The sequence below is a fragment of the Thermobia domestica genome, chromosome 11 (genome assembly GCF_964235325.1).
Source record: "Thermobia domestica chromosome 11, izTheDome1.hap1.1, whole genome shotgun sequence".
Taxonomy (NCBI): Eukaryota; Metazoa; Arthropoda; class Insecta; order Zygentoma; family Lepismatidae; genus Thermobia; species Thermobia domestica.
In genome coordinates this window covers 152,335,686-152,361,991 of record NC_137464.1, presented here as the reverse complement: position 1 = coordinate 152,361,991, position 26,306 = coordinate 152,335,686, and the positions used below count along the sequence as shown (strand labels likewise).

Here is a 26,306-nt window from a genome sequence, read left to right as displayed (position 1 = left end):
TATCATTAGTATTAATATGTGAACTGATGATACTTAATTGTTTACAGTTTATAATGTTTTCTGGAATAACGATTTCGAAAACAACTGAAATCTAGCTTTTACCTTATGAAATTGTGACGGTTCAGCGACTGCTAAAAACAATGATCGGTCACTCAATGCAATTTTCAATATATATTTCAAATCTTCTGGTAAATCCTTAAAACGTCTTTCACTTTGATATTGTTGAACAGGCAAACTGAAAAACAATAAGAATATATTAAAATTGAATGTGTGCCATGTCCATATACATGTGGGTAATACATGCCTCTGCCTTCTACATGCCTTTGAAATACACTTGTAAGCCAATACTTCATAACGCCAAAGATAGCATGAATAACATTTTTGTTACACATGATGAAATGCAGCATGTACAGCCACTCACAAAAGTATCTCCACCTCCCGCCTAAGCGCTCTAATTGCATTACTTGGGGTCCAGGTCATTTGCAGTTGAGAGAACGCCTAGACATATGCAACCCAACATACACGTAACTTTTCTCCGCACGACAGCAGTTGGTAGCACTGAGTCAAGTCTTTATGCAAGTTATTGTGAGTAGATGACGCACCAAACATTTCTACGCTCTGAGATCAATCTCTCTGGTTCAGAGTGTTGTCCAATGAACATCATACGTTAATCTCAATATTGCTGTGTATGTAATGTATTATTTCATTATGTACTGTGTGAACGGGGGGAAGATTTTAATGTATGTGATGTGAAAATTTAAATAATTAATGACTTTAGTAAAATGCTAATGTGGGAGGAGACATCACACACACAAGCTAATAATTACGTTACTTATGCTTACCCTTCCACTCACAAAGTTTAATGCAAAAGCATTTATTTCAGTCGGTAGAGTCTAATGTTATAAAACAAAATTTAGAAAATCTGAAATGTGAGATTCTTACTTACAGGGCAAGTGTGGTTTTAACAGCCAACCTGAGTAGAAAAACAATATTGCCCAGAAAATTCACGGTCTTTCAAAAAAAATCCTGGCATCTGGCATGAAAAGAAACATATAGATTAAAATTTCACACATACCTGTCGGCAATTATGGTTGGTGAAAAAGGAACACTGCGATAAATTCTGCTTCAATCCTCTTTAATGATGACTTAAACCACTAAAAAAAATATAGCGGAACTCTCGCTAACGATATTGTTCGTGCACGCAATTGCATTCCAATTTCACTGAAGTCTTCTTTCTTGCAGTGTCCATATATTCGTGATTTCACTCTTCTTCATATCACTGCTGATTCCTTCACATTTCTATGGCTGATGGGGTACTCTGGGTTCAGTTGTCGGATCACCTCGTTCGCTGGATCTCTGGATGCCTGCAGTCCTCGCTTTTTTAGGGGTCTGTCACTCCTACCCTCGGACTTGAATTATTCCGGTGGTGGCTGAACGTTCGAGCATAGTGCTTAATCAGACTGGCACTAGAGTCAAGCTCGACTGCGGTAATAATAAACACATAAAGAACATAACTATATACACGTAGCACTAAAGAAAAAATATTTACACATGGTGATGGAATAGAAATATATATACAATTTGCTGTGTCGTCGATGTTGACTTAGTCCCTGCGTGTACAAGGCTATAGTTTAACGCAGTCTCTTGTACGTAGGTACGACACTATAGCTTCTGTTCGTGAATTTACTAATTCGCAGCATTGGTTCAACTGACGAAATAAGTTAGTGAGTACGAATGAAATAGTGAATAAACTATAAAATTCACACGGAATAGAATCACACGCTCATCCTGAGCTTACGAGGCAATCACCATGTTTTAAGTTTTACGCACAGTTTAACCGCAAAGTATAAAATTGTTACTTTAATAATCAACTTGTCAACGTACGATGTATGTTCCACCAAAACCATGAAACAACTAACCTGAGTTTCCTCACCTCTTCGGTTTTATCCAAACGGAAGTTCATTGTTCGTTCAAACTCCGCGTCGGGTCAAACCACTTTCAGCCACTTCAAATAAAATAGGTGGGGAAGGTTCCACCCTCACAGGAAGCCTACCTGTGACCTACTTATTTTTAAAACTCAACAAGTTTGCTTAATTTTCATCACTTTGTAGCTCACCCCAGTTAAAGTGTTTAACGCCACTATATTCATTTGGTAGCTTGTTTAATAAGCTTTAATCTGATAAACGTCACTCACTAGTACCATATTGAATTAATTCACAATGTTTAAATCAACACAAGAAATAACAATCTCGTCACTGGCCATGCACTCCGACCTGTCGTGACATCTGCTGCGACCTAGTGACGAATCACCCAAACTCTTAACCAAGTGACGCTTGGCGGTAGCATGAACCTACATTGTTTCCTTTTAATGTTTTTTAGTTTTAACATTGTTTATCAACTTAAATGAAATAACATAAGCAAAATATACATATTACTTAATCTGTGGACAGCCTCTCAAGGGCTGTCATTAACTGACGCCTGAAAATAAGGATTGGTTCTTGGGACGAGAGTTCCTTTCTTACCTTCCAGTATTTGTATCTGGGTGGAGGTTTAAAAAAAACTAAGGTTTGTGTTTTTCCCATATGTCACCTCCCAAAACCATCAACCAGGCTTCTGATTGTTATTAGTACAAGCCATTACTTTCATAACAAACATAATAACGATTTAAAATATATCTAAATAGTACGGATTCATCCAGAAAGTTTATTTACGCTATACCAAAACATACTCTTGTAGCAGTACATGCTGGGGAAGGCAGACGAAAATTATTACACACCAGAGACATCTAACGTGTGTTTCTGAATTATTACATCTAGGACCAAAGTGGACTCTTCCAAAATATCAAAATTTTCAACTTCTCCAGCCAGGCAGAAGTTCGTTGGCAAAGCGACGCATCTTGTATCTGGGACGCTAAAATAAGGCGTGGCTAACCAAATTCACATACTATTGTGTCGTCGATTTGCCACGGACACGCTAAAATTTCGTTTGCTTCGAACCCATTGTGATCATCGACTCGCCGTCTACATAGAAGCAGTGTATGTTCCTAACAAGTAACACACTAGGAACTGTATCTATCTCTGCTTATAGTCAAAGTTTGAAGCTCTTGGGTTACTATACCAAAATAAGGTGGCTACAGTGGATAACTGTACACACCCAAGCTTCAGTCAGACAAAGCCCCAGCAGAGAAGCAAGCTTTCTTGAAGTTTTTTTTTTCTGAGGGCTTCTCTGCCTCGACGAAAAGCAAGTTCTAACGTATTACAAACTCAGATGCTATGTCCTTCTATATCATTATATGCAAATCGTATCGAAATATCGCTGTCCCTAGTATCATGTCCTGTCCTGATGTCCAATATATATGAATAAATCTGCTACACAAACAATATATATACATAAAATACCAATATGATGTCTGCTCCCTCTGCTACATATGCAAATCATATAAAATGAATATGAAAATCTAATTAAAAGATTAATTATTCCCATAATATTGCAAAAATTTAGTATGCAAATTAAATATAAAAACACTGTTAAGGTGCTGATTACAACTGGAATTCAAAGAAATAAAAACACTGATCACACACGAATCAGAAAATGCTTGAAAGTAGACGAAAATAGCAAATCTAGAACAACTGCTGGAAATAAGTTTGTAAATCACTGTCTGCATTGACAGACCTTCTTCAATTCTCATTACTCCAACAGCTTTTTCTTTCTAGTGAAGAGAAGATCTTGCTTATCACGCTAAGTATGAACTGAAATTGAAATTGAAACAGGAACACTTGAAAAAGTTTCAGCCTGGCCGGGATTAGAACCCGGGTCTACCGAATAGAACTTGAATGTGTTAACCACTCACCTACGGCGCCACTTAGCCTTCTACGAAAACTAATATCTAGTTAAAATCGTTTCATGGAAAAATATAAACAAGATACTCAAATATAATAAAAACAAACAAATGTAAACAAAATATAAATAAGAAAATATAAGCAACTTCTGTGAATGTCTTAATGAATTACGCGAGATTTCCTTGTTTAACTCAAAAACAAGTCATATAGACGTTGCTCAATGAGGAAAATATCACGAAATGTTCTTCAAGTTGAGCCTACGTCATCGGCAGAGCCGTTACTTGTGGCGGGCAACTACCCCCAGAGAAGCTCCCCGCCGTTCGAGGAGGCCCATTTTGAGACAAAAATTTCTTACTCCATATACGATATGAACGTGAAATTAGAAAGGAAGCATCAAATAGGGTCGCTACATTACATAAACAAAACAGCACACAAAAGGTAAATAGAACAAAAATGAGTCGTGGGCCCCTTTCAGTAATATTTATTCGTATGGGTTTCAGATTTATCAATATTGTCACCTTAATAATTTTGTCATGTATGGAATCGGCCCAAAGGGTAACTAACGGAACCGCAGATCTTGCCATGCGGAAGGGTCCACAGGCTCCGGGGGAACATAAAGATTAAGAGAAAGTTGGAGAAAGGGGGCCCAATAATTACAAAATCAATTTTTTCTAGGGGGCCCAAATAAGCTTATTAATGCTTGTCTCCCCCCTCCCCCAAGAAAAGATTCTAAGTTACGACTCTGGTCATAACTCAACGCAACAAACGATTATTCCATGTTTTTATTCTCTGCAGTAAGCTTTTGTGATCACAGCGGATTGTAAACGGGTGTTCGTCCAAATACGATTCCCACTTTTTTACTGCGTATATGATACTAAGGCATTCGAGTTCAGAGATCGAATAATGGGATTCACAGTCAGTTAATAGCCTACTGACGTAAGCAATCACCCGTTTGTCTTCTCCTTCATACTGATAGAGCACTGCAGCAATCGACCGTAAATTGGCATCACTTTGCAAGTAGAAGCGTTTCTTGAAATCCGGATATGATAACATTACATCTTTGATGACGGCCTCTTTAATCTGTGCAAAAGAATTATCGTGACATTAGTCCACTGCCATTTCTTCTTTGCTATGAGAAGATCATACAAAGGAGACGCAATGATTGCGAATCCTTCTATAAAGCGAGAATGCCACGAGAATATGCCTAATACGTGCCTAAGCTCCTTAAGATTAGTGGGTTTGGGAAGAGCGTTGATAGATTGCACTGCATCCGGGTCTTTCCTGTATCCACTAGGGGAAACAATAAAACTAAGGAACTTAAGTTCAGACACAAAAAATGAACATTTTGCAATGTTGAAAGTCATGCCAGCTACTTTTATCTTTTCAAGGAGAGTGTCCAATGCACTCAAGTGATCGTCTGTCGACTGACCTACCAAACAGACATCATCAATATAACGAATTATACTACACATTAAACTTTCTCCTAGAACCTGCTGCAAACACATGTTTAAGGCGCTGGAACCATTTTTCTGACCAAAAGGCAACGAAGTGTATTGTAGCAGTTCTCCCTCAAATAAAAACGTAGTGAAAGGACGGGAGTTTTCAGTAAGACGTAGTTGTAAGTAGGCATTGCAAAAATCAAACAAAGAAAATACTACGTTACCATGGAAACGAGCTAATAGATCTTCCATACGCTCTGACCTAACATGTTGTAACGGTGTTACTTCATTTGGTGCCCTTAAATCCACTACAAGCCTACAAGATATACTATTAGAGCCAGGGGGAGGCTTTTTGGAACAACATGTAAAGGATTCAAATGACAAGACTTATTAGGTTTCAAAGTACCCAATGATTTTAATCTGGATATTTCCTCTCTTACCGCATCCCTATATTTATGAGGTATTGGGTATGGGCGTCGAACGATAGGCCCTGTGGCTTGAATATCAAGATCATACACGAAATTAACACACTGTCCCGGGAATTTAACAAACACTTCCCTGTGCGTCATCAAAATATCTGCAAGACGCTTCTTGTCATTTCCGGCAGCCAGTTGAGACCGGGCTACCGTTTCAAAAATCTCCTGATCAGATGCAAATAATTCAGGGCACACATGAACATCCACGCCTCTACCATTGAAAATGTTTCCGCTCTGATTTCCTTTCGCACTATTTTCATTCATAGAACGCGACACAGAAATATTGCAAATAGTTTCGCGATCTACACTCAAAATTTCTTCATAGAAGGAAGGATCATTTTCGTCGCTTAATGGTTCCTTGTTTAAAGAATCAATATTGTCATTGACGATTTCCACAGGAGGGGATGTTTCAACGCTTTGTATGACTACCTTATTCACTGGTCTCTGAGGGTCAGCCACAGGTAGAAGCCTACAAATAGCTTCAAATTCAGCAGTCGAAAATTGTACAGTCTGATCACGAAAATTAAGTATTGAGCGTAACTGAGACATTATTCTAACCCCAGAATAATATCTTCTGACAAGTCCGTCACTACAAGAAAGTGTGCGAATAGCTCAATCTCACCCAAATGAATAGGTAAAAGAACTCGTCCCTTGACTATACATTTCTTTCGTTCTGAAAAATCGACAAGAGTGACGTTACGTGCTGGTGTGAGCCGTGGCGAGGAAACAAATGAACTAACACTTTTCCAAACCCTTTCCATTATCAGTGACGCATCGGCTCCCGTGTTTAATAAAGCAATATACTCTTTCTGCAAAACACACATCTTAATACGCGCTGAAGCGTCACGCCGTAAAAACTCCAAAGTCTGATCACCATTTCTACTCTGCCACTCATCACTCACGTCATCTTCATTGTAAGAGAGATCTGCACGCTGACACAATAGTCAGCAGTTACCTTATAAGTAATTGAATTCACACTTTCTTGTATTTCTGAAGATGAGGGATTTTTCTGAATGAAAATGCTGGACCCGCGGTAACCCTCTTAACCCAGACATTTACTAGTTTAAATTATCATTGCGAGAAGAATTTTGAGTTCGTTGATTTGTGTTAGTGGATGTTTCGCTCGTACGAGAATGTTGCGTGTCAGGATCAGGTAAGTTGGAACGATCATACCCAAAAGAATCGGAACTCCGTCGTGACTGATTGCGATTCCGGTTCCGGTTTTTCCGACGAGTTCGATTGCGCGATTCTGCTTGGGAATTATCTGTACGAATATTGGCGGTACGCCGTTCCACCTGACGCTCACCTTGCCAACGCGACCTGTAAGGCTGATTCTGGACCTGTGACTGTCGATTATCCGTAGAATGCACAGACAATGACTGTAGTCGCTTAATGCATGCTGCAAAGTCTGAGAATTTTTCGTGATGAGACGCAACTAAGTAATTTTGAAATCTCACTGGCAAAAGTGGAATCAACGATGAAATGATTTCTACCTCAGAGATGGGTGCTGATAAGACTTTCATTTCTTCAAACCTACACATAATGTATGATTCGACGGTTTGGTGTTTTCCAGAAGAAAATTTCTCAGTTCGCAGGTTGGTTAACTTATTCGCGACAACAAATGTATTCTGATAATGACTCACAAATTCCATACGAAATTGTGCAAATGTCACAAATTTCTCTTTGTTTAGCATAAACCATACTCAGGCGAGGGGACGCTGAGAACGAACGCTCTCCTCATTGTCATGATCTGAAATCACACTATTATGTACCTAGTCTTCCACAGAATGCTGGACCTTTATCAGCTGCGGAGGTAAATACGAACGGCTGGGCCGGGAATCGGGTTGTGCTCGTTCAGACGTTGGCAGGGCAGTACTTCCGGAAATGCTAGCGGTAGGACGCGAGTGTAATTGCCCCGACTGTTCTGACGGTCGATTCCCTTCATTAGGATTAATGGGGTTGGCCACAACCAGGGAGACAATTTCTTGCAAAGCACTCATCCGACGGTTTGTCTCGACCAGATTGGAGTGCAAATCATCGTGACTCAGTTGAATACTCTCAACCTGAGTCCTTACATCACACAAAGCCGCATCTTCGTAGAGCCCAGCCTCATTCCCCGTTGTTCTTGAATAATACATGGCTTTCATTGAAAATTGCTTCGCACAATCCAGAATTTCGCACAAAGATTCTCGGAATGTCTGTGCCTCATTTTAATGTGCTTCGCTCTCACGCTCTACCCTACTGTTTAATTCCTGCACTTGACTCTTTAAACTATCATGGGCAGCAACCTGCTCTTGCACAATTCCACGAATGACGCTAATCTCTTTCTTAATTGTTTCTTGTGCACTACTTAAGGTCTGTGCATTACTATCTAGCGTTTCTCGAAGTGATCATATTTGCTCGGAAACACCCGTGAATTGTGCTTCAAACTTATGTGACAATTTTTCTTGCTCTGCACGCTGAGCAGCTAGAATTTCTTCTTTGAAAGCGTCTAAGATACTGGTTAGAGCAGCAGAATCCATGTTGCTTGTCTCTCTACCGCTACGTAAACACATAAACTAGTACGTATAGAAAGGAGACGATGTATATACAATGGCGCGCAAGACTCACGTAAAAAGCCTACACGGTTAGATGATAGCAAATATAGTTTCTGTAAACAACAAATATTGAATATGCATAGTCTCAAAACGACATATAGGCAATATTAAACATAATAACCAAAACGCACATCAATTACAATAACCATGTAAACAAACATAACCAAATATATCTAACATAAGTGGGCACAGGTTAACTAAAGAGTATTCAAAATAAACAAGTAGTGATGTAATTATCCGAAAACTCGTATATACTGTAAAAAATCCTGCCTTGTGCAAAGAAAAATACATTGAATTACGATTCCTATAAAGAACAGAGAAAACAATTTAACATTTAGACGAGTTTATGGATAATACTTTACTATGGAATATCTACACACAAATAAAATGAAGCAAAAATATCTACAACACCTGTAAAATTACATGCCTGCAAACCACAGAATAGGTAATCGCGAGCGCAGGAGACTTGCTTTAATTTGACGCGAATAATAAACTATTTCTCATTGTAAACCTCTGGTGGTCGGGACTCAATCCAAAAGAAAACTCTATTGCCGCGTGGATATTAATATTTCCGCATTCAAAGAAAATGATATGAAGATACAAGCTTCACGATCCATACAAGGGGCCACACCTTTTTTTCAGTAAACTTTTAAGTGCAAGGCGCCAACCATACCATGCGACGCGTCGTTATACTGGAACAAAGAGTAACGCGTACACAAACAAAGTCGGGCATCCCAATTTATTCGTCGCCCACGAGATTCCATCAACCACTTGCATCACTAAGCAAGAAAAGAACACGAACACTGAGTCTCATATTCTTAACATGTGGTCGTTCAAAGTACAGGACCGTTCAACGAGCGCATTGCCTGTTAACGAGAGGAGCACCCGCGTCTTTTACGTGCAAAATATTTTGATGAAAGTAGATGATGAAATCTAGGGATGCAATTGGAAACGAAACATTTCGTTCGACTTTCGAGAATATATTAGCGAATTATACATTTACAAAAGTTAAGGAATCATATTCTGAAAAAGGAAAAGCAGAAAAAATAATAGTCAGCTACTTAACTTTCGGACTGTTGGGTTAATAGTCCACTTTCACTTTGCTGATTGTTAATATCTTCTCACACAAGTTTAGCACTGTCACTTTGTAATAACACATTTCAAACTAGAAGTCACAAGGAACGCAGAACATTCCTAAACTTCATGTCACCAGGATCTTCTATGGGCCGCCTCCTCTGCTGTTGCCTGCCGAACTCGTAACCAAGACGAAGAACAAGAAGGGCGAGTCATGCTTGGACTGCACTTTACAGGTAGTAGACAGCACGTGGCTAGGAGTGTTGCCAGATCCCTCGCCGAGAACGTGTGGTACCAGCTCCTACCACAAATGTACAACGTTACTTTCCTAGTTTTCGCACGTGGGAAGGTGTCCCAGCAGTGGTAAGACATGTTGACACTTGTCCATTAGCTACATGTTGATACCAACAAACACATTGGCCACATTTCAATATCGATCATGTGTTCCACTACTGACGTTCCTTGAGTTTACCCAGTTTCTTAGTGAGTCCCCTTGCACAATTTCAGCTTGGTCTCAGTTGTTGCATTCTTATTGGTATGCAACCGTGCACATCATATTGCATCGGTTTGAGGGAATATTATTGGTAAATTGGCAATGGCTTTCATGTTCTTGATGCTATTCCTTACATTTCCGACGCTTTGAACTCACGTTTACTGAGTATGAGTGCATTTCTGGGCATTTTTCGTTACGTGTTTTCACACATGTGAGTCACCCTGCTTCATCTGTTGTGCTCTACCGACACTCCAGAAGTCTTTCTAGAGCATTTGAGTACAAATTCGCTACACTTAATACTCAGAACGTCACTGTTGACCAGCATCCGTACCTGGTGATTATGCAACCACACATAACGAGTTGAAGGTGTCCGCCATTTTGTATTTGTTTCAGATATCGACTTAACACAAACGAATTATTGTTACCTGGTAGAAATCCTATCCATTCATATCCATTTAGAACAATTTTCATTTGGCAGATTATCCAGGACTCCCTACATTCTTTTGGGGAATCCCTTGCGCGTGCATTGTAGGATTGTGAAACATGCAAAATTCAATACAACAGGTATGACTTCTTCAGTGATTTTTTTTACCCACCCTCTTTACGATGGATAATGTCCGAACTATTGGCGTCTGAAAGTCATTTTCCCACGCTTTCAGCACCTTGTAGATCTGAAACTACGTCCGATAGCTGAAAGTTCAAGAGAACTTTTTTCTTGTCTCAGTAGCAGGAGTCACCTCCCAAGAGTTGTAACACTTATTTTGCAACACCCGATATAATTGTCATTTTTATTCTTCAAACGGAACAATATAGATCAGAGAAACTTACGGTTATGTATCCAAATTCTATACAACTTTTAAAAAATGTTATTTGACAATTCTCAAATTTTAGGGGCGGCTTAGTACATACCCAACTGAATGTCGATATGATAGGCCATCGTATCAATGTGTTATAAAACAGAATGAAGTCATATGTAGATTCGCATAACGATATCTCATAAGAAACCACATATTAAGGAATAATTTGGAACGAAAGTTCAAAGAAATTGTATTTGGTAATAAACTATGTATTCAAACGATGGAGAGGCACCATCCACAATTTCAAGGGTGTGTATTTTGGTCCTATACACATCTTTTAAATTTAAAATGGTTCACAATTTCCAAAATGTAAGACGTGCTGTTTTGCACTCCTCCGAAAATTAAGTGACTGAATTTTATTACCTTGGCTTCATTCAGAAAACTCCAAACCCACATTGAAACTAGGGCTACATTCATATATGCTATGCAATACTACTCACACGTTACAAATCTCAACACATCAGAACTGAATTACAGCTAAAACTTGTATAATTTCGTTCGGCACAGAATAGTGGACTCAAGATTAAAATGAAAAAGAACTTCGTTTAAACACTATTTTAAATATACTTACTTTTCGCGATTCTGTATCATGGAGTTGTACAGAAAGCATACGCCAAATTCAAAGTGTGCAAGCTTTGGACGAAAGAGGTCACTCTTTCCCCACGTGTACGATCCAAGAGAGAGTCCAAGATATCTTCTCGAATCATGGTCATTGCAACACTGGGAAAGAAAATAGGCTTTACAAATAATTAATATATTTTAATTATTTATCATAATCTTAGAGGTATTCTTATTTTCACAAATTGTTTGCTAGTTTTTTTAAATATGTAAATACGTAATATATGCTTATATAGTATAGATTAAAAATAAACAAAACAACAGATATCACGTCTTATTCTAGAATCAAAGGTACAAGGTCTAAAGATGTTAATAAAACTTAATGTTAAATGAATAAATCTTACACCAATGTTAATTATATTATCAAAGATAATATTGAGAAAATAAGAAAGAAACTACTTTTCCGTAAACCTTCAAATTGACGTTGAATAATAATCATGTCACTTATTAAGAAAAAGCTGATACTGATGTAAACCATTAACAAGTGTTTTTATGGCAGGAACTAAACGATAGTACACTGCGTCGGTAACCAAGTATAGGACAATATTTTCTTGAATTATAACATTCTCTCAAGATGAGAAATATATCTAACTCTTAAATTATATGATCTCTTTACTTATAAAATCTCAAAACTAAACATTAGTCAATTAATACATCATATTAAGCTAAACAAAGTGAGATATTTCGGAGTTAATTCTCGTATTTAGCTCCCAAAAAATCCAAAAAAGAATTGAAAATTTTTGCTCCACTTATTTATTTACTGTATGTTACAATACACTGTTGAGTGTAAGATTGTTTGTATTTTCCTAAATATGCCACGTATACTTCCCAAAGTACCATTCTTAATCCTAACAGTACAGCACATAACCTAAAATAGCGACGCAGGTACAATTTGTAAATTGTGAAATTCTTTACTCCTATCAATTTGTCTCATCAACTAGCATTGTAACTGGAAGGTTTTCTCTCTGTGGTTAGAGACAACGGTATAGTTATTGGCATTTGTAAGATACCGACCAAATAGCTTCCTTAGTAAGAAGGATTACGTATGAAGTTAAATTATGTTTTGATAATTTAAATTGTATTAATGGCCTCAAAGTAAACAATTAATTAGTAATAAATAAACTAAAACATGGGTATCTAAACATAACATTATATTTTATAATTCAAGAGAGCAAGAATACGATTATAAAAAATTACTATAATCGATCACTTTTTCTATTTGATAAAAATCCTTATAAGAAAATGGAAAGTATTTACATCTAAAGGCTTTCTTTAAAAAAACACGATTTGACAATTATTGTGATATACTCGACAGTGCCATTCAAAATCAAAAAGTTATATTGCATGAATACATAACTAAGGCAACTAAAGAAATTAATACATTTGCAGAACAGGTATTCGCATTTGAAGTAGGAATGGTATCGAGACGAGACGAGACGAGACTTTGTACAGTCTCGGTCTCGTCTCGGTTGATAAATAACGGTCTCGGTTTCGGTCTCGTCTCGAGTAAAAAATCACCGTCTCGGTCTCGGTCTCGTCTCGGTCAACAGATGCTTGTCTCGATCTCGGTCTTAGTCTCGAGTACCAAGTCTCGGTCTCGTCTCGAAAGTCTCGAAAGTCTCGAAATAAATAGTGTGAAATTAAAATAGTGAAAGTATTATTCTCGTACAGTCTGTCGTTTCCGCTTATTTTTTCCTTTCATTTTGACTTATGGTGTGGTGTACCTGTTCATAGCTAATTTGCTAGTGCTAATGCTTTCCATGCGCGTATTCCAGGTTGAATGATCAGTGGGTATATCATCCTTAAACCCTAATAGAACCCATATTTCACTTTCAGCAATAGACTTTGTCTCATATAGCCTCAGAACTAACTATACAATTAAACTCTATTAAATTAACTCCAGTACTATACAGTAGTTTATTTCCTTCTTTTGAATCAGAATTGTTCAATACCTCCTAACGGATAACGCAACACATAGCAGCACGAATGTGTTTAATCGTACCGAAATTGAAACTTTACAATTTCTCATTTATTATTCAATACATTCTGCTTTGACTGTCCTTTTAAAAACAGAATATAACGTTCATTATCTTAACAAATAGGGTAAATTATTAATAGGGTAAATTATTACAACAATATACGTATTTTGTTTGAAATTGATGAAATGCTTTATTACCATTTCACATCTCCGTGTTTGATTGACACTTTATAACACGAACGTCCTGAACCTTGTGGTGGGAGCTACTACACCCATCTTTGCTATGTGAGGTCTCGAGTTGGATCACAAAACAAGTTAGATTCAAAGTCCAATGTTTCGTATAATTCGCGTCTCATTTTAAGTGCATTCTGTTTCTATGTATACAAGTTCATAAGGTCGTAATGTATTACGTAAGCACATATCCAGTGCCGTAACATAGATTAATCTTATTCCTGAGCTCTCAACGGTGCATGCAATCTTTATTCGAGAAAACTAATCTTGCGTTCATTACGTTGAAATTTTATATTGATTAAAAATTACTTGCGAAACATGGGCATACATATTATATAAGTATATAGGTAATTCGAGTTATCTGTATCTATTTTTATTTCCACTCGCCAAAACAAGTGATTCTTAACTTTCTAGTTTTGTTTTGTATTAATTTTCGTAGTTTTGCTGGACCATGATGGATTGAATAGTGAAATATACCTTTTTCGATCTATGACTTTCATTAAATTTTGGATCCATTTTTACCCTATCTTACCTAGTAAAAGTTATATATATAGTTTTAATTGAGGAACCAGTTTTTCGCTTCTGTAAAATTACGAAATTATGACTTGATTTAGTTTACCTCCGAGGTTTAGATATAATAAAATCATCACCATCATCATAATCAACCATTATCAATCTATTGCTGCATGAAGGTCATTCCAAGTCCACAACTATCTAACTTGGGCAATTCTTTAACCAGGTTACTCCTCAGTGGCTCTTGATTTCATCAAACCTTCTTGTATGCGGAGGTTTCCTAGGCTGGTTTTGTCTTGTGGTGTCCAATCTAGAATTGTTTTCGTCCGTCTAGAATTGTTTTAATCTTCGGATCTGGCAAACTGACTGAATGACTTAAATCAACATAATGTGAGAACCCCATTTGGTCTAGCGGCTAGCACTCTTGATTTCGGTTCGTGTGGTCTCAAGTTCGATTTCCGGTAGGAGTAAAGTTGATCGACCGAAGTGGTTCGGATTCCACTATAATCATTAGCTCCACGTCTCCTTTAGCCGCCCTAGCATAACTGTGGGACGTTAAACGAAAACAAAACAAAACAAAAGTGAACATTGTGTATCACTAACTGTAAGTCCTTGAATAATTGCATATAGCTATATGGTATGGATCGAGTTTGATGTGATCGGTGTTCAAACTAAAGTAAGTGAAATGTAATTAGTGTGTAATTAGAACTTTTAATTAAGCACGGTCTTAATCTAAAGTGTACACCAGGCCTAAGGCTTAGGGGGAACAACTAATGTTACTGAAAATGTATCAGTTACATTTAATTTCAGTTACAATTTGCATTTAAATGTATTGCTGGAACGAAGACTTAAACATTAACATTATAAGTAGCCCAAAGACTATGAAAAACGTTTGAAAGCATTCTTGTACCATAAAACAAACTACGTGCAATTTTAAAATATCTTGCAGTTCATCTACGTTATTTGCACATATTTAGGATAATATTTAGCAATTTATTTAAGTGGGCAACGCTGCTTAAAATAATGTAACTGCCATTTGTTGTAATTAAAACCACCAAAAACTATTGTTGTAATGTTATAGAAGCAAAGGAAAGCAATAATCATTATAAAAAAATTAATACAAATACGTAATTTTAAGCAGTATAACAATCACTACCAATGTGTTTGATATCTCTGAAACGATTTGAAATAACAATTGTTGTAAATGGCGTTATAAGCATTTAAGTCTTTTGGAAGCATCTGCATGATGAGACGTGATATGTCAGCGCGTTTTCGAAGTAAAGTTTTAGAAATATTTAAATTTTCCGTTTCTTGTAACTTTGTTCCCTCATTCATTCGAAATATATTATACCATACCATGATCACAGTATTTGACGCTAAAATACAGTTGATGCGCATTGCACCGTCTATGCCATTTGAGTTATTAGAGATTCCTAAAATGTTGATGTTAATGATACTGTGTTGTCCTTTGTTACACTAAATAATATATGGGCTATTGTGGTTTTGTTAAATAACTAAATTAGAAATATGTAATACTCTACGTAGCGCAATTTGAGAAAATACAACTTTATTTTGCTTTTAGCAACATTGTTTATCTAGTGATATTGCAGAGTATGTAAAAGAATTTCCCAACTCGGTATAAAATTTCAGCATTTTTAATATATATATCGCAGATCAAGGGGAGGGCTATAGGGACTATAGTCCCCTTAACGCTCAGGTATACACTGGATATATATATATATATATATATATATATATATATATATATATATATATATATATATATATATATATATATATGTACAGGTTGGCCCATTTTAATCTTTTTACGGGGATATCTCGAAAACGGTTGAACATAAATGAACTGAACAAAAACTCAAATGCCATGGGGTACACCGAATGGTGTCGCGGCGCCTCCCGGGGCCGCCCTTCATGGGGTACCAGGGCCAAACTTTTAAATTTAAAGTGGAAACATAGGGCGAGTAATACCTCGTTCCATAGATCTTTAAAAAGTAAAAAGCGTTGTGGTAAAAGATTTTTCATATTGGTCACCGTATTCAAGAGGGCCGCCATGACATGGTGCCTGTATCTGATAAAACGTCCAGTACCACTAATATGAAAACAGTTGGAAATAAACGAATAGTCAGAAAGTGAAACAGGAAAGGCATGGGACGCGTCGAGTGATGTTCTCGCAGTGATCCACGGCTGCCTTTCAAGGGGGCGAAACTTAGAAATTTTGAACGGAAATATGGGTCAAGTGATAGGTTGTTGGATAAATTTTGGAACACTAAACAGTATTGTGTCAAAAGATTTTTCATATAGGTCACCGTTTTCATAATGGCCGCCAAGACATGGAGCCTATATCAGATAAAACGTCCAGTACCACTAGACCCCTAATATGAAAATAGTTGGAGATAAATGAACAGAATAAAACTCGTATAGGAAAGCAAAAAGGGTATTTATCATTCCACGTCTCGAGGAGAAAAAGATTATTAAAGTATAATTAACATGATGCAAAAGAGGAAATGATAGAAAATTATATTTCCGATCTCTGTCCATAAGTGGCTGAAGCGGGAATGAATAGTAAAATCTCAAATGAGAACCTCACTTTTATTTGCAGTAGATATGGTTTGTCTGAAACACTTGTGTGTACAAATGACTGGTACTATAATGAATAAAAATAAAGTGAAATAAGGTGAATAAGAATAAAGTGAAATAAGGTGAATAAAAATAAGGTGAAATTCAAGTTTAACAACATTTTGCCCGCCCCTTTGCCTTTGATAATTTAATGCAATGCGTGCAAGATTTTTGGGACATAATCTGCATCAGTATGTACCGTTTCGTTACTAAGGATCACAACTGAAATTACCGTTGAAAGTTATTCGGAATGTAACTGTGGACATCTCAGTGAAACTCATATTCTATCACATGCAAGAAGACATAGAAGGAAAAGAAGCGAACCAATATCATACAGACGACTGTTGAACAAAACCAACGTTTGAAAACATTGTTCTAAAATTGCATTGTTCGATAAATTGGTTTCGCATTTCAGTTGATTCATTTTTGCATCAAACCATTGCTTGCAATCAAAATGGAAGGTACCATTAAACAAGAATTTTACATACTTTATCCCATTACAGAGACATTTATCTCTTATAAAAACACATTTCAAATAACTTTGTTTCGTAGATACAATTTGCAAAAACTAAGGCTCTCATTTGCAATTTCACCGATCCTTCCCGCTTCACTCACTTACGGATTGAGGTTAGGATAAATTTCTAGGAGTTAGATTTCTTCCTTTCCATTATGGCACTTTCATTCTAATCATCTTTTCGACTGTTGCAACATTCCCGAGCTATAGAATGATAAATACTCTCTGTGATTTCTTAATTGAATATTTGTTCTGGTGTTTTCATATTAGTGATACTGGACGTTTTACCTGATGTAGGTACCATGTTTTGGTGGTCATTTTGAAAACGGTGACCCATATGAACAATCTTTTGCAACAGCACAATTTAGTTTTTAAAGATAGGTTGAACGAGGTATCACTCACCCCATGTTTCCATTTACAATTTTGAGGCTGCGCCCTGGGCCACCATGAAGGGTGGCCCTGGGAGCCTCCGTGACAATATCAATCGATGTGCCACATGACATTTTCTATTTGAGTTTTTTCGGTTCATTTATGTTCAACCGTTTTCATATTAGTAGTACTGCACGTTTTACTGTATCTGATAGAGGCAACATGTCTTGTTGGCCATTTTGAATACAGTGCCCGATATGAAAGATCTTTTGCCACAACGCTTTTTAGTTTTTCAAGGTCTATCGAACGAGGTACCACTCACCCCTTGCTTCCATTTAAAATTAAAGTTAGGCTCCGGGAACCTATGCAGGGTGGACCTGGGTGGCACCGCGACCATATATATATATATATATATATATATATATATATATATATATATATATATATATATATATATATATATATATATATATATATAAATAGAGAGAGAGAGAGAATTCTATTTGCATCAGCAGTGGATTTTGTTTCTGGAGAGGCTTGAGGAACGAGTAAGAAACATTTGCGTTGTACGTGCAATGCAAAAAATTATCACAAATTTATTTCGGGAGGGGTTTGAGCCCAATAACCACCCCCTAAATACGCCAATGTACATCAGTCAACCGTTCTCCTATTATCTAACACAGCAACGAAACAAGTTTTGAATGAAGGCAATTTTAGTATCTATCTATATCAATATTCGAGACGAGACCGAGACTTTCGAGACTGACCTAAGTCTCGTCTCGGTCTCGTCTCGATTTATAGAGGTCTGTCTCGGTCTCGGTCTCGTCTCGGTACTTAAAAGTCCGTCTCGGTCTCGGTCTCGTCTCGTTATATAAAAGTCCATCTCGGTCTCGGTCTCGTCTAGATAATTCGAGACGAGACCGAGACGAGACCGAGACTACTCTCGGTCTCGATACCATCCCTAATTTGAAGTTAGGTGATACTATTTGAGGCGTATAGGTGTAACAAATGATGCTATATAAATAAAAAAACAATTTTTGATAGGTGTTTTTATTTTATTTATTGATGTGTGTAATGTCACCATAATGATGCTAATAATAATATCTTATAATAGGTCTGCTGAGGATAATAAAGATGAGTGCCACAGAACCTTCTAGTGATGTCATATTATTATAATAGGCAATAATAGTTGCTAACATGGAGTAGCCAGCTAGAAGATAAAAGAGTCAGCTAATTCACTTTTCTAATTTTATCATTTTATTGTATTTGTTTATTTAACACTAGATATAAAACATACTTCGAATGAATCGTTATATTTATTTTTTAAAGCGTTTGAGGAGAAATTGTCATAATAGTTTTAATATGATATACCTGCTGCCAAATCCTAGAAAGGGTAATACTTTCCAAAATTGAGTCGTTCTTATAAGTGTTCAGTTGAGATAAACTCAGTAGGTCGGTTTTCGCTATAATTTTGACGAAATTATTGTAGTAGTCAGTATTGGTTCCATTAAATGGAACTAATCTGAAAATTAAAACATTAAAATATTCATTTTGTCCTAGCTCAAAGTATTTCATTAAAGAGTGACTATGTACTAATATAACTGAATATGGTAAATTGAACACAATATTCTTAGAATAATTTAAATGCATAATATACATTAATATGTTTGTTGTTTATTTTGTCCGAGATCTGAAGAAACAAGTATAGTAAATCTTTACAAAAATTACCTTTACAAATCTTTACAAAGCTTTGAAAATTATATAGAACATATATATGAATAAGGTTCAGATATGATAATTGAAATTCAACATAACTTAAGATTCTTTGTATTCAAGGAGTTATCATTCTTAAGTTTTACAATCTATTTCCAGTGCTGTTAGAATAAATTGTATGTTTACCTGGTTTACCCCTGAAAATGATAATAATTTGACACCTAAGATAATGATTTCTATGTTATTGAGTCATAAGTCATTCTGAATTATTATGATTATCTTAGCTATACCAATGTTACATACAAGTGCTGATATCCGATGGACGAGGAACTTCTCTATATGGTCTATTTAATGGTAAACAAGCAAAAAAAAAAAAAAAAAAAAAAACATAAATCTCCAAACATAAATCTTTGAAAAACAAATTGATAAGATGCTACATCGGGATGCTCTATACTCGGACAATTAATCTTCATAAATATTAATACATTAGGTAAAAGTAACGTTTCTAAGATAATACTACCAAGACTTGGAAATCTTGAACTTGATTTATGTTGACCTGTAAGAAATGGCAAGACCAAAATTCCTAACTATCTATTTCGGAACATCATGTAAGTTTTGAGAATTACATATTACTTAAGTATTGTCGATTGATTTACAGTGATTTTGAACATTTCTCATTTTCTCTCCCTTGCCTCCTTTTAAGAGAGAGAGAAAGACGAGAAAAACATTGCAAAATAAAAAGAGAAGAAAAATTTCTCTCTCTCTCTCCCTCTCTAGAAAAAAATAAATAGAAGTAAAATAAAATTGCGGTGTTACAGGAAATGGTTTGGTTTGTAGGAAATTGTAGCAAATATTAGTTAAGTTTGCAATACCGCTTGAAATTATGTAATAGGGAAAACTTGTAGTTACAACTACCGAAAAAACTTACGTTGAATGCCTGTGCTTGTGATAATCTCCTATGTTCATACCTCAAAGAGGAAGAGGGAGGAGAAGAGAAGGGAACCACTTTTAGTGTAGGTTGTACTATTGTTTCCAGATATGTTCGTGTGTTCTTAAATTACCTGCGCAATTGCCGGTTTTGATCGTCACTAATCCGTTCAATGATATTCTCACCTTTCTGAACGCCGGACACTACCATATGTCATATTTCCTATTACTATTTACAACATGACCCACACGGCCAAGGAATTTTTCATGTTGGTCACTGAAATGAGCAAGTGTATTTTCAAATAACCTAGGTTTCCTCGTGGTTATCTCATTGTCTAGCATTTTCTCATTCTCTCAACTTTTTTCATATCTTTTATTATCAGCCTCCTTTAGCTTAGAGGCAAAATAAACGTTAATTTGTTTAAAACAAATCTGGAGGATAAGTTACCAACTCTTCTCGAGAAATCTAATTTCTTAACGCGACTCTTCCGTCTTTTTGTTTAATAACCAGTATTGCTGCTTTTATATGCCATCACCTCTCATACGTTGTCAACAATTTATTGTTCGGTACGTCGGAGGGGAGAAAGGGGTACTGTAGTAACTTAGTAGTAGTGTGCACCTATATTGCAAGGGATCATACTTTAGATCCACGATCAAATAAGTTTGTGATGAAGAACGTTGTGTGAATACTTTCGTGTTTTTAAAAGATATACTCCCATCTTCTCACAAAACCTCATTGCACCAATTCTTCCAAAAATCATTAAATATTATTAATGAAATGAAATCTTTGAGTTTTACGTCCCACGGTTATGCCGGTTAGGCTAAAGGAGACGGTGATGATGAGTAATGAATGAAATGGTGGAATGAAGAAAGTGGGAGGAAACGGGAGAACCCCGAGAAAACCCACGCACACGGTGTTTGTCCACCACAAAGTTCACTTGGCGGGGGCTGGGATCGAACCCGGGACCCCAAGCACTAGAGGTGAACGCTCTACCACTGAGCCACCGCGGCCCCTAAGTAAGTATTATTAATGTCTGTCTCCTTCAGCACACAGGTCAAGATTGTAGGGAATGAAACTGCAGATGTAATGATTTTATTTAAATTCATTTTATCCACACTACATTCAGATTCCGCTTTTGTTATGCAACCATGAACAATACATCAAAAATCCATCTTAAGTTTGTTTATATTATCGATGGGCTGTCACAGACCTTTTGTTACTCGCTGGGATGTCGTTCCATCTATCATGAATCTGACCCTTCTGTCCTAATGGAATATCCGGGACTCTCACTTCGTGTGGGAAACTCCCTTTCCTCGTCACTGAACGATTCAGAGCCACATTTTTATAATATGCTGCCTCAGCTCAATTGCTAATAGTTTTGGAGATATTCCAAAAGTTCATTTCCCCACGGTTTTGACAGCCCTATCTCTGAAACTAAGCACTTCTGACTTTTCATAGTAATGTATATTCAGTTTGGAATTCTCAAATGAGTTCAACATCCTCCTTATATTTACAAACTCACTCTTGGAATTTTATCTCTCAAGAAATGTATAGTATAGCTATATTTATAATCCATAATATAATCGAAGTTGCATAAATTGTCCAATGAATACAAGATTTAAAAAACAAGTACAATAACATTAGTATAATGTTAAGTTATATAATGTTAATAAGTAAATTCGATAAACCATAATCATTTGATAAAAATCTCATTAGGATTGCTTTTCAAACATGTTACGGAAATTCTAAGTAGTCCATCTTGCATATCCAGAGTTAGTTGCAGTTGAAACTCTATTATTACAGGAAACATATTAAAGTATAGTTTTAAGTTAAAACAAGAAGAAATATTACTTACTTTCGTGTAATATTTTCTATAGGCATCTTAAGTGTTGGGTCCTCGAGGCACACAAAAATCGCTGGCAGAGGAATTTTATGATCATATTCATTTATTTTGATGAAAATGGTTGTAGGGTTATCTTGGTATTTGTTCCATGCGTTTAAAACACAATATAATCCAATTGTAATGGACGATAAGAATGCAATCATCCACAAAACTCTGCAACATTTTACAAATTAAATTAACAGTACACAATTATGAGATCTAAAATTGAGTAATAGGAAATGTTGGAACATCTTTATAGTTTCAACACGTAATTTTAAACCAGTTCGAAAGATTTCCGTGTGATTTAGTGGAAACGATTTCTTGGTGTTAGATAAGAAAACTAATTAACAATAAGCCCAGCTTTAAAAATCTCATTCACATGTGTATATGAAAGACTTAGTTGTGCCACTGAAATCAAGTTGAACGATTTCCATGAAAAATTGTTATAGCTTCCCTTTCGGTGACTGAAACAACTTAACTTCATTTGGAGAAATTGAATTAGGGTGTGCGTAGAGCAATTGAGGCACCTAGTATCAATAGCCGCCAAATCCATTTTTTTATTACTGAAATTGAGTTATATATCGTTTGCTATATGTTTGATCTAAAGCCATGCAAACAAAATTTTGTTTAAAAGCTTAATATTTCATACTAAAAAAAAAGTACTTCAAATATAGGACTTTGTACGCGTGTACATGGACTGCACGTTTCCTCTTTCCTTTTCATCTTCACTGCACGTTTTGCGAGGTAACTCGAAACTAAGCGAAATGAATGTGGCGGATTTTGATACTAGGCGCCTCAATTCGTTTCTGATATTATTGATTTTAGTTTTAGATTTTTATTAGATTGTATGATAAACGGTTTTCATTTCGCACCTGTAGAAAAAATATTTTAAGATTTATAGAAGGATCCATTTCACAATACCTAAATTTTATCTTAGAACTGGTTCGGTAATAATTTTTTTGGTAAAAATTATGCTTTCTGATGACCTTAAACTAAATTGAAGACCTGAATTGCAGGACATTCCAAGTCCACCGGAGTACTTTTGTGTTTTTAGAAGAAAGACGAGAATATTATATTTCCATGCTATTCTGTTTAGCTGAAATTATTTTGTATTTGTTTAAACAAAGGTTTTGATTTCCACTTATGTATTATGCAAGTGAATATCCCTTAAAACATAGATGCTAACACAAAAATTTAAAAACGCAAAATTCGAAGAAAAAGAGTGGACTTGGAATGTTTTGCAATTCAGGTCTTCAATTGTAAATGAGGTCATGATTTTGATAGAAACATAATTTGGGGTTACTTTGGTTTAAACTTTATCATGAATAAACATAATTGATATACAGGGTTTGTTCACAAAGTTTCAAGATGTTTTCCTGAGTAGGGGCGCGCGCTCATTCCAGTTCAAAAGACAGCGTTGGATAGTGGGGGCTGTCAACTAACGGAACGCACGCACTCAGTTGCCTCCGAGATGTTGGAGTGAAAAGATCGCTAGTTGAGTGAGTGCGTGTCACTGATCTTCGTCGAAAACTGATTGCTAAAGGTCTAATCCACAAAGAGTTTGTTCCTGCCGGACAGAGTTCACAGGTCAGGTTTACGCTGGAGTGCTCCGCCGTTTGAAGAATCCAGTCCATCGCGTCCGCCCAGAGATCAAAGACGATTGGGTTGTTAAGCAGAACAATGCGTCCTCTCACACGTCGCTTGACAACGCAGAGGTTTTGGCTAAGTTCAACGTGGCAACACTGCCGCAAGTCCCCTACAGCCCCGACCTCGCTCCCTGTGACATTTTTTTGTTCCCCCGGATTAAGAAAGTCCTGAAAGGAAAGCGGTTTAACACGATTCCAGCGGTCCAGGCAGCTTCGACGAGGTCCCTTAACAACCTTGCGCGCAAAGACTTCCAGGGAGCCTATGAACAATTGAAAAAACGTTGGCAGCGGTGTGTTGATGCCCAACGGTTATATTTCGAAGAATTTTAGTTCGTTGTACAAAAATGTTTAATACGTTTCGTATTCTCAGACCAGTCTTGAAACTTTGTGAACACACCCTGTATTCAAGGTAAGTTACTTATTATTCGAGTGACGATTGTCTCAGGAAACGTCTCAAATTGTGTTCCGTACATGTATTTCCAGATCTTTGCATCAATTTATCATTGTAAAAAGTAGATAGGAATTTTGTCAATAAACTAGTTTACCAATTGGGCAGAAGTCTTGGATAAAGATTATAACAAAAATGTTGCATCAAAAGGACATTCCTCATCTGTTCCTGAAGAAGACAAGTGAGTTGATTTGTTTGATTTATTAGTTTAATTTTTATGTAATTATTGAACATCATTAACGTTTAAAAATATTTGTGGTTATATATATATATATATATATATATATATATATATATATATATATATATATATATATATCAGACTCTTAGGTATTGAGTATTTACTGAATTTGTAAATGTAAAAGCAAAGATAACAAATGCAGAATATGTATACGACTATAAATGGTTTGAACTTAAGGCTCAATAATATTAAGTTTACGACACACGAAATAACTTATATGATCATAAGTTATAACGAAATAACCTATAACTATGTTCCGATCTTATTTGATTTCATTTTGTGTCTGCATAGCAGTGTCTATTTTGCATGAATTCCGCTCGATCTCATTATAAAAAAGCCTCGATTATGCTGAATTATTAATATTTCTGCCGGTTTCAGACGAGTACTTAAGTCGCAAGCTCTAAAATTAGAATATCTCCGGACTTCGCTTCCACTTCCTAAGCTGGTAAATTCCTGAAACACGTTTTGTCATACATAGCCAAGACTAACATCTGAATCCTGTTTGAAATCGGAATATAGGTTGTTGCATTTGCAAATATATATATATATATATATATATATATATATATATGAAATCTTTGAGTTTTACGTCCCACGTTGTGCCGGTTAGGCTGAAGGAGACGATGATGATGATGAGAAATGAATGAAATAGTGGAATGAAGAAAATTGGAGGAAACGGGAGAACACCGAGGAAACAAACGCATACGGTGTTTGTCCACCAGAAAGTTCACTTGGCAGGAGCAGGGTTTGAATCCGGGGCCACATACACCAAAGGTGACTTAGCAACATATAGTTCTATTGTGCAATGCCATTGAAAATTTCATATTGAAGAAATATTTATAGATTATATAATCTCTTTTATTTACTTTTTAACGTAATGTTCCCATTAATTAATATATGATCATGTAACTTTATACCAAGAGTGTTCTCTTGTTTAGATAATTACTTCATAAGATTAATAAATATCTGGGGCGAAAGCCAGAAACAATTTTAACAGTGATTAGCAACGTACTTCGAATTTCACTAATGCGATATTATATATTCTGTGTTTAGGAATAGTTTTATTATGTTATCCACGAGTAATGCCTATATTGCTGGAAGCAAGCCATGACCTTTATGGAGCGCCATCTACATATATTTGCTGGAGAAAAGTAAGAGAGAATAATTAATACATTTCTGTTTACTTTTTCTCAAAATGTACTTGAACAATTCTATCAAATGCCGTACTTGCATCTTCAGATAAAAGTAGTGAATAATGTTGCAAACGTTCGTTTCAATATGTAAATTGTGATCCAAATACTTAGTGCAATGGAAATAGCACGTAAACGTTTTCTGAATATGCCCATGATATTTATAAATTGCCAATAATTTCTTGTGTTTAGCGACTGAGTTCCATATCTTTTTATGTTAAAAAAAGACTTTCAGGTTCCATATTAAGATGTTGTTTCACATTTTGCATATAGAATCAGTACTGAGGGGAATTATTCAGCTAGAATGAGCGAACACGCTGTATGGTTATTCACGAATTTCCGAAAAATTTACTCTGAATATGTTTGTGTAATATTGCTGTATAATTATATCACTCATAGTAAATAAATGTGTAGGTCACGATATTATATTAAAGACTTGATAGCAATAACACTCGAAAAAGAGTTTTATAATATCATAGAACAAGACCAAGCGTACCTGTCTGAAAACCTTCTCTTTCTTCTGATAAGCTCTGGTAATCCATGGAGAGATGTATTAGACAAATATAGCTGAATGTAATGCATAGTACAGCACTCCAATAACACTGGTTATAGTTAAGAATACC

The 26,306-nt window shown here is 36.1% G+C and overlaps 1 protein-coding gene across 1 annotated transcript; it reads right to left on the bottom strand.

The window, feature by feature from the left end:
• On the bottom strand, window positions 1-26,306 carry LOC145663678 (uncharacterized). The gene is made up of 5 exons (XM_081729774.1): window positions 26,180-26,306; window positions 22,132-22,332; window positions 19,007-19,157; window positions 11,347-11,495; window positions 1-235 (listed from the first exon to the last, which is right to left on the bottom strand). Exons 1-5 carry the CDS (start codon window positions 26,263-26,265, stop codon window positions 49-51), a joined length of 774 nt encoding a protein of 257 aa, XP_081585900.1. The 5' UTR covers window positions 26,266-26,306; the 3' UTR covers window positions 1-48.

What these genes read in the sequence shown, in the direction of transcription:
- LOC145663678 (XM_081729774.1), bottom strand. Translation starts at nt 26,265, where the DNA reads ATGCATTACATTCAGCTATATTTGTCTAATACATCTCTCCATGGATTA. An exon ending in AAGAGAAGGTTTTCAGACAG is followed by an intron (nt 22,333 to 26,179) that starts GTACGCTTGGTC and finishes AAAATGTTGCAG; the next exon opens with AGTTTTGTGGATGATTGCAT. An exon ending in TTTCTAGGATTTGGCAGCAG is followed by an intron (nt 11,496 to 19,006) that starts GTATATCATATT and finishes TTTCTTTCCCAG; the next exon opens with TGTTGCAATGACCATGATTC.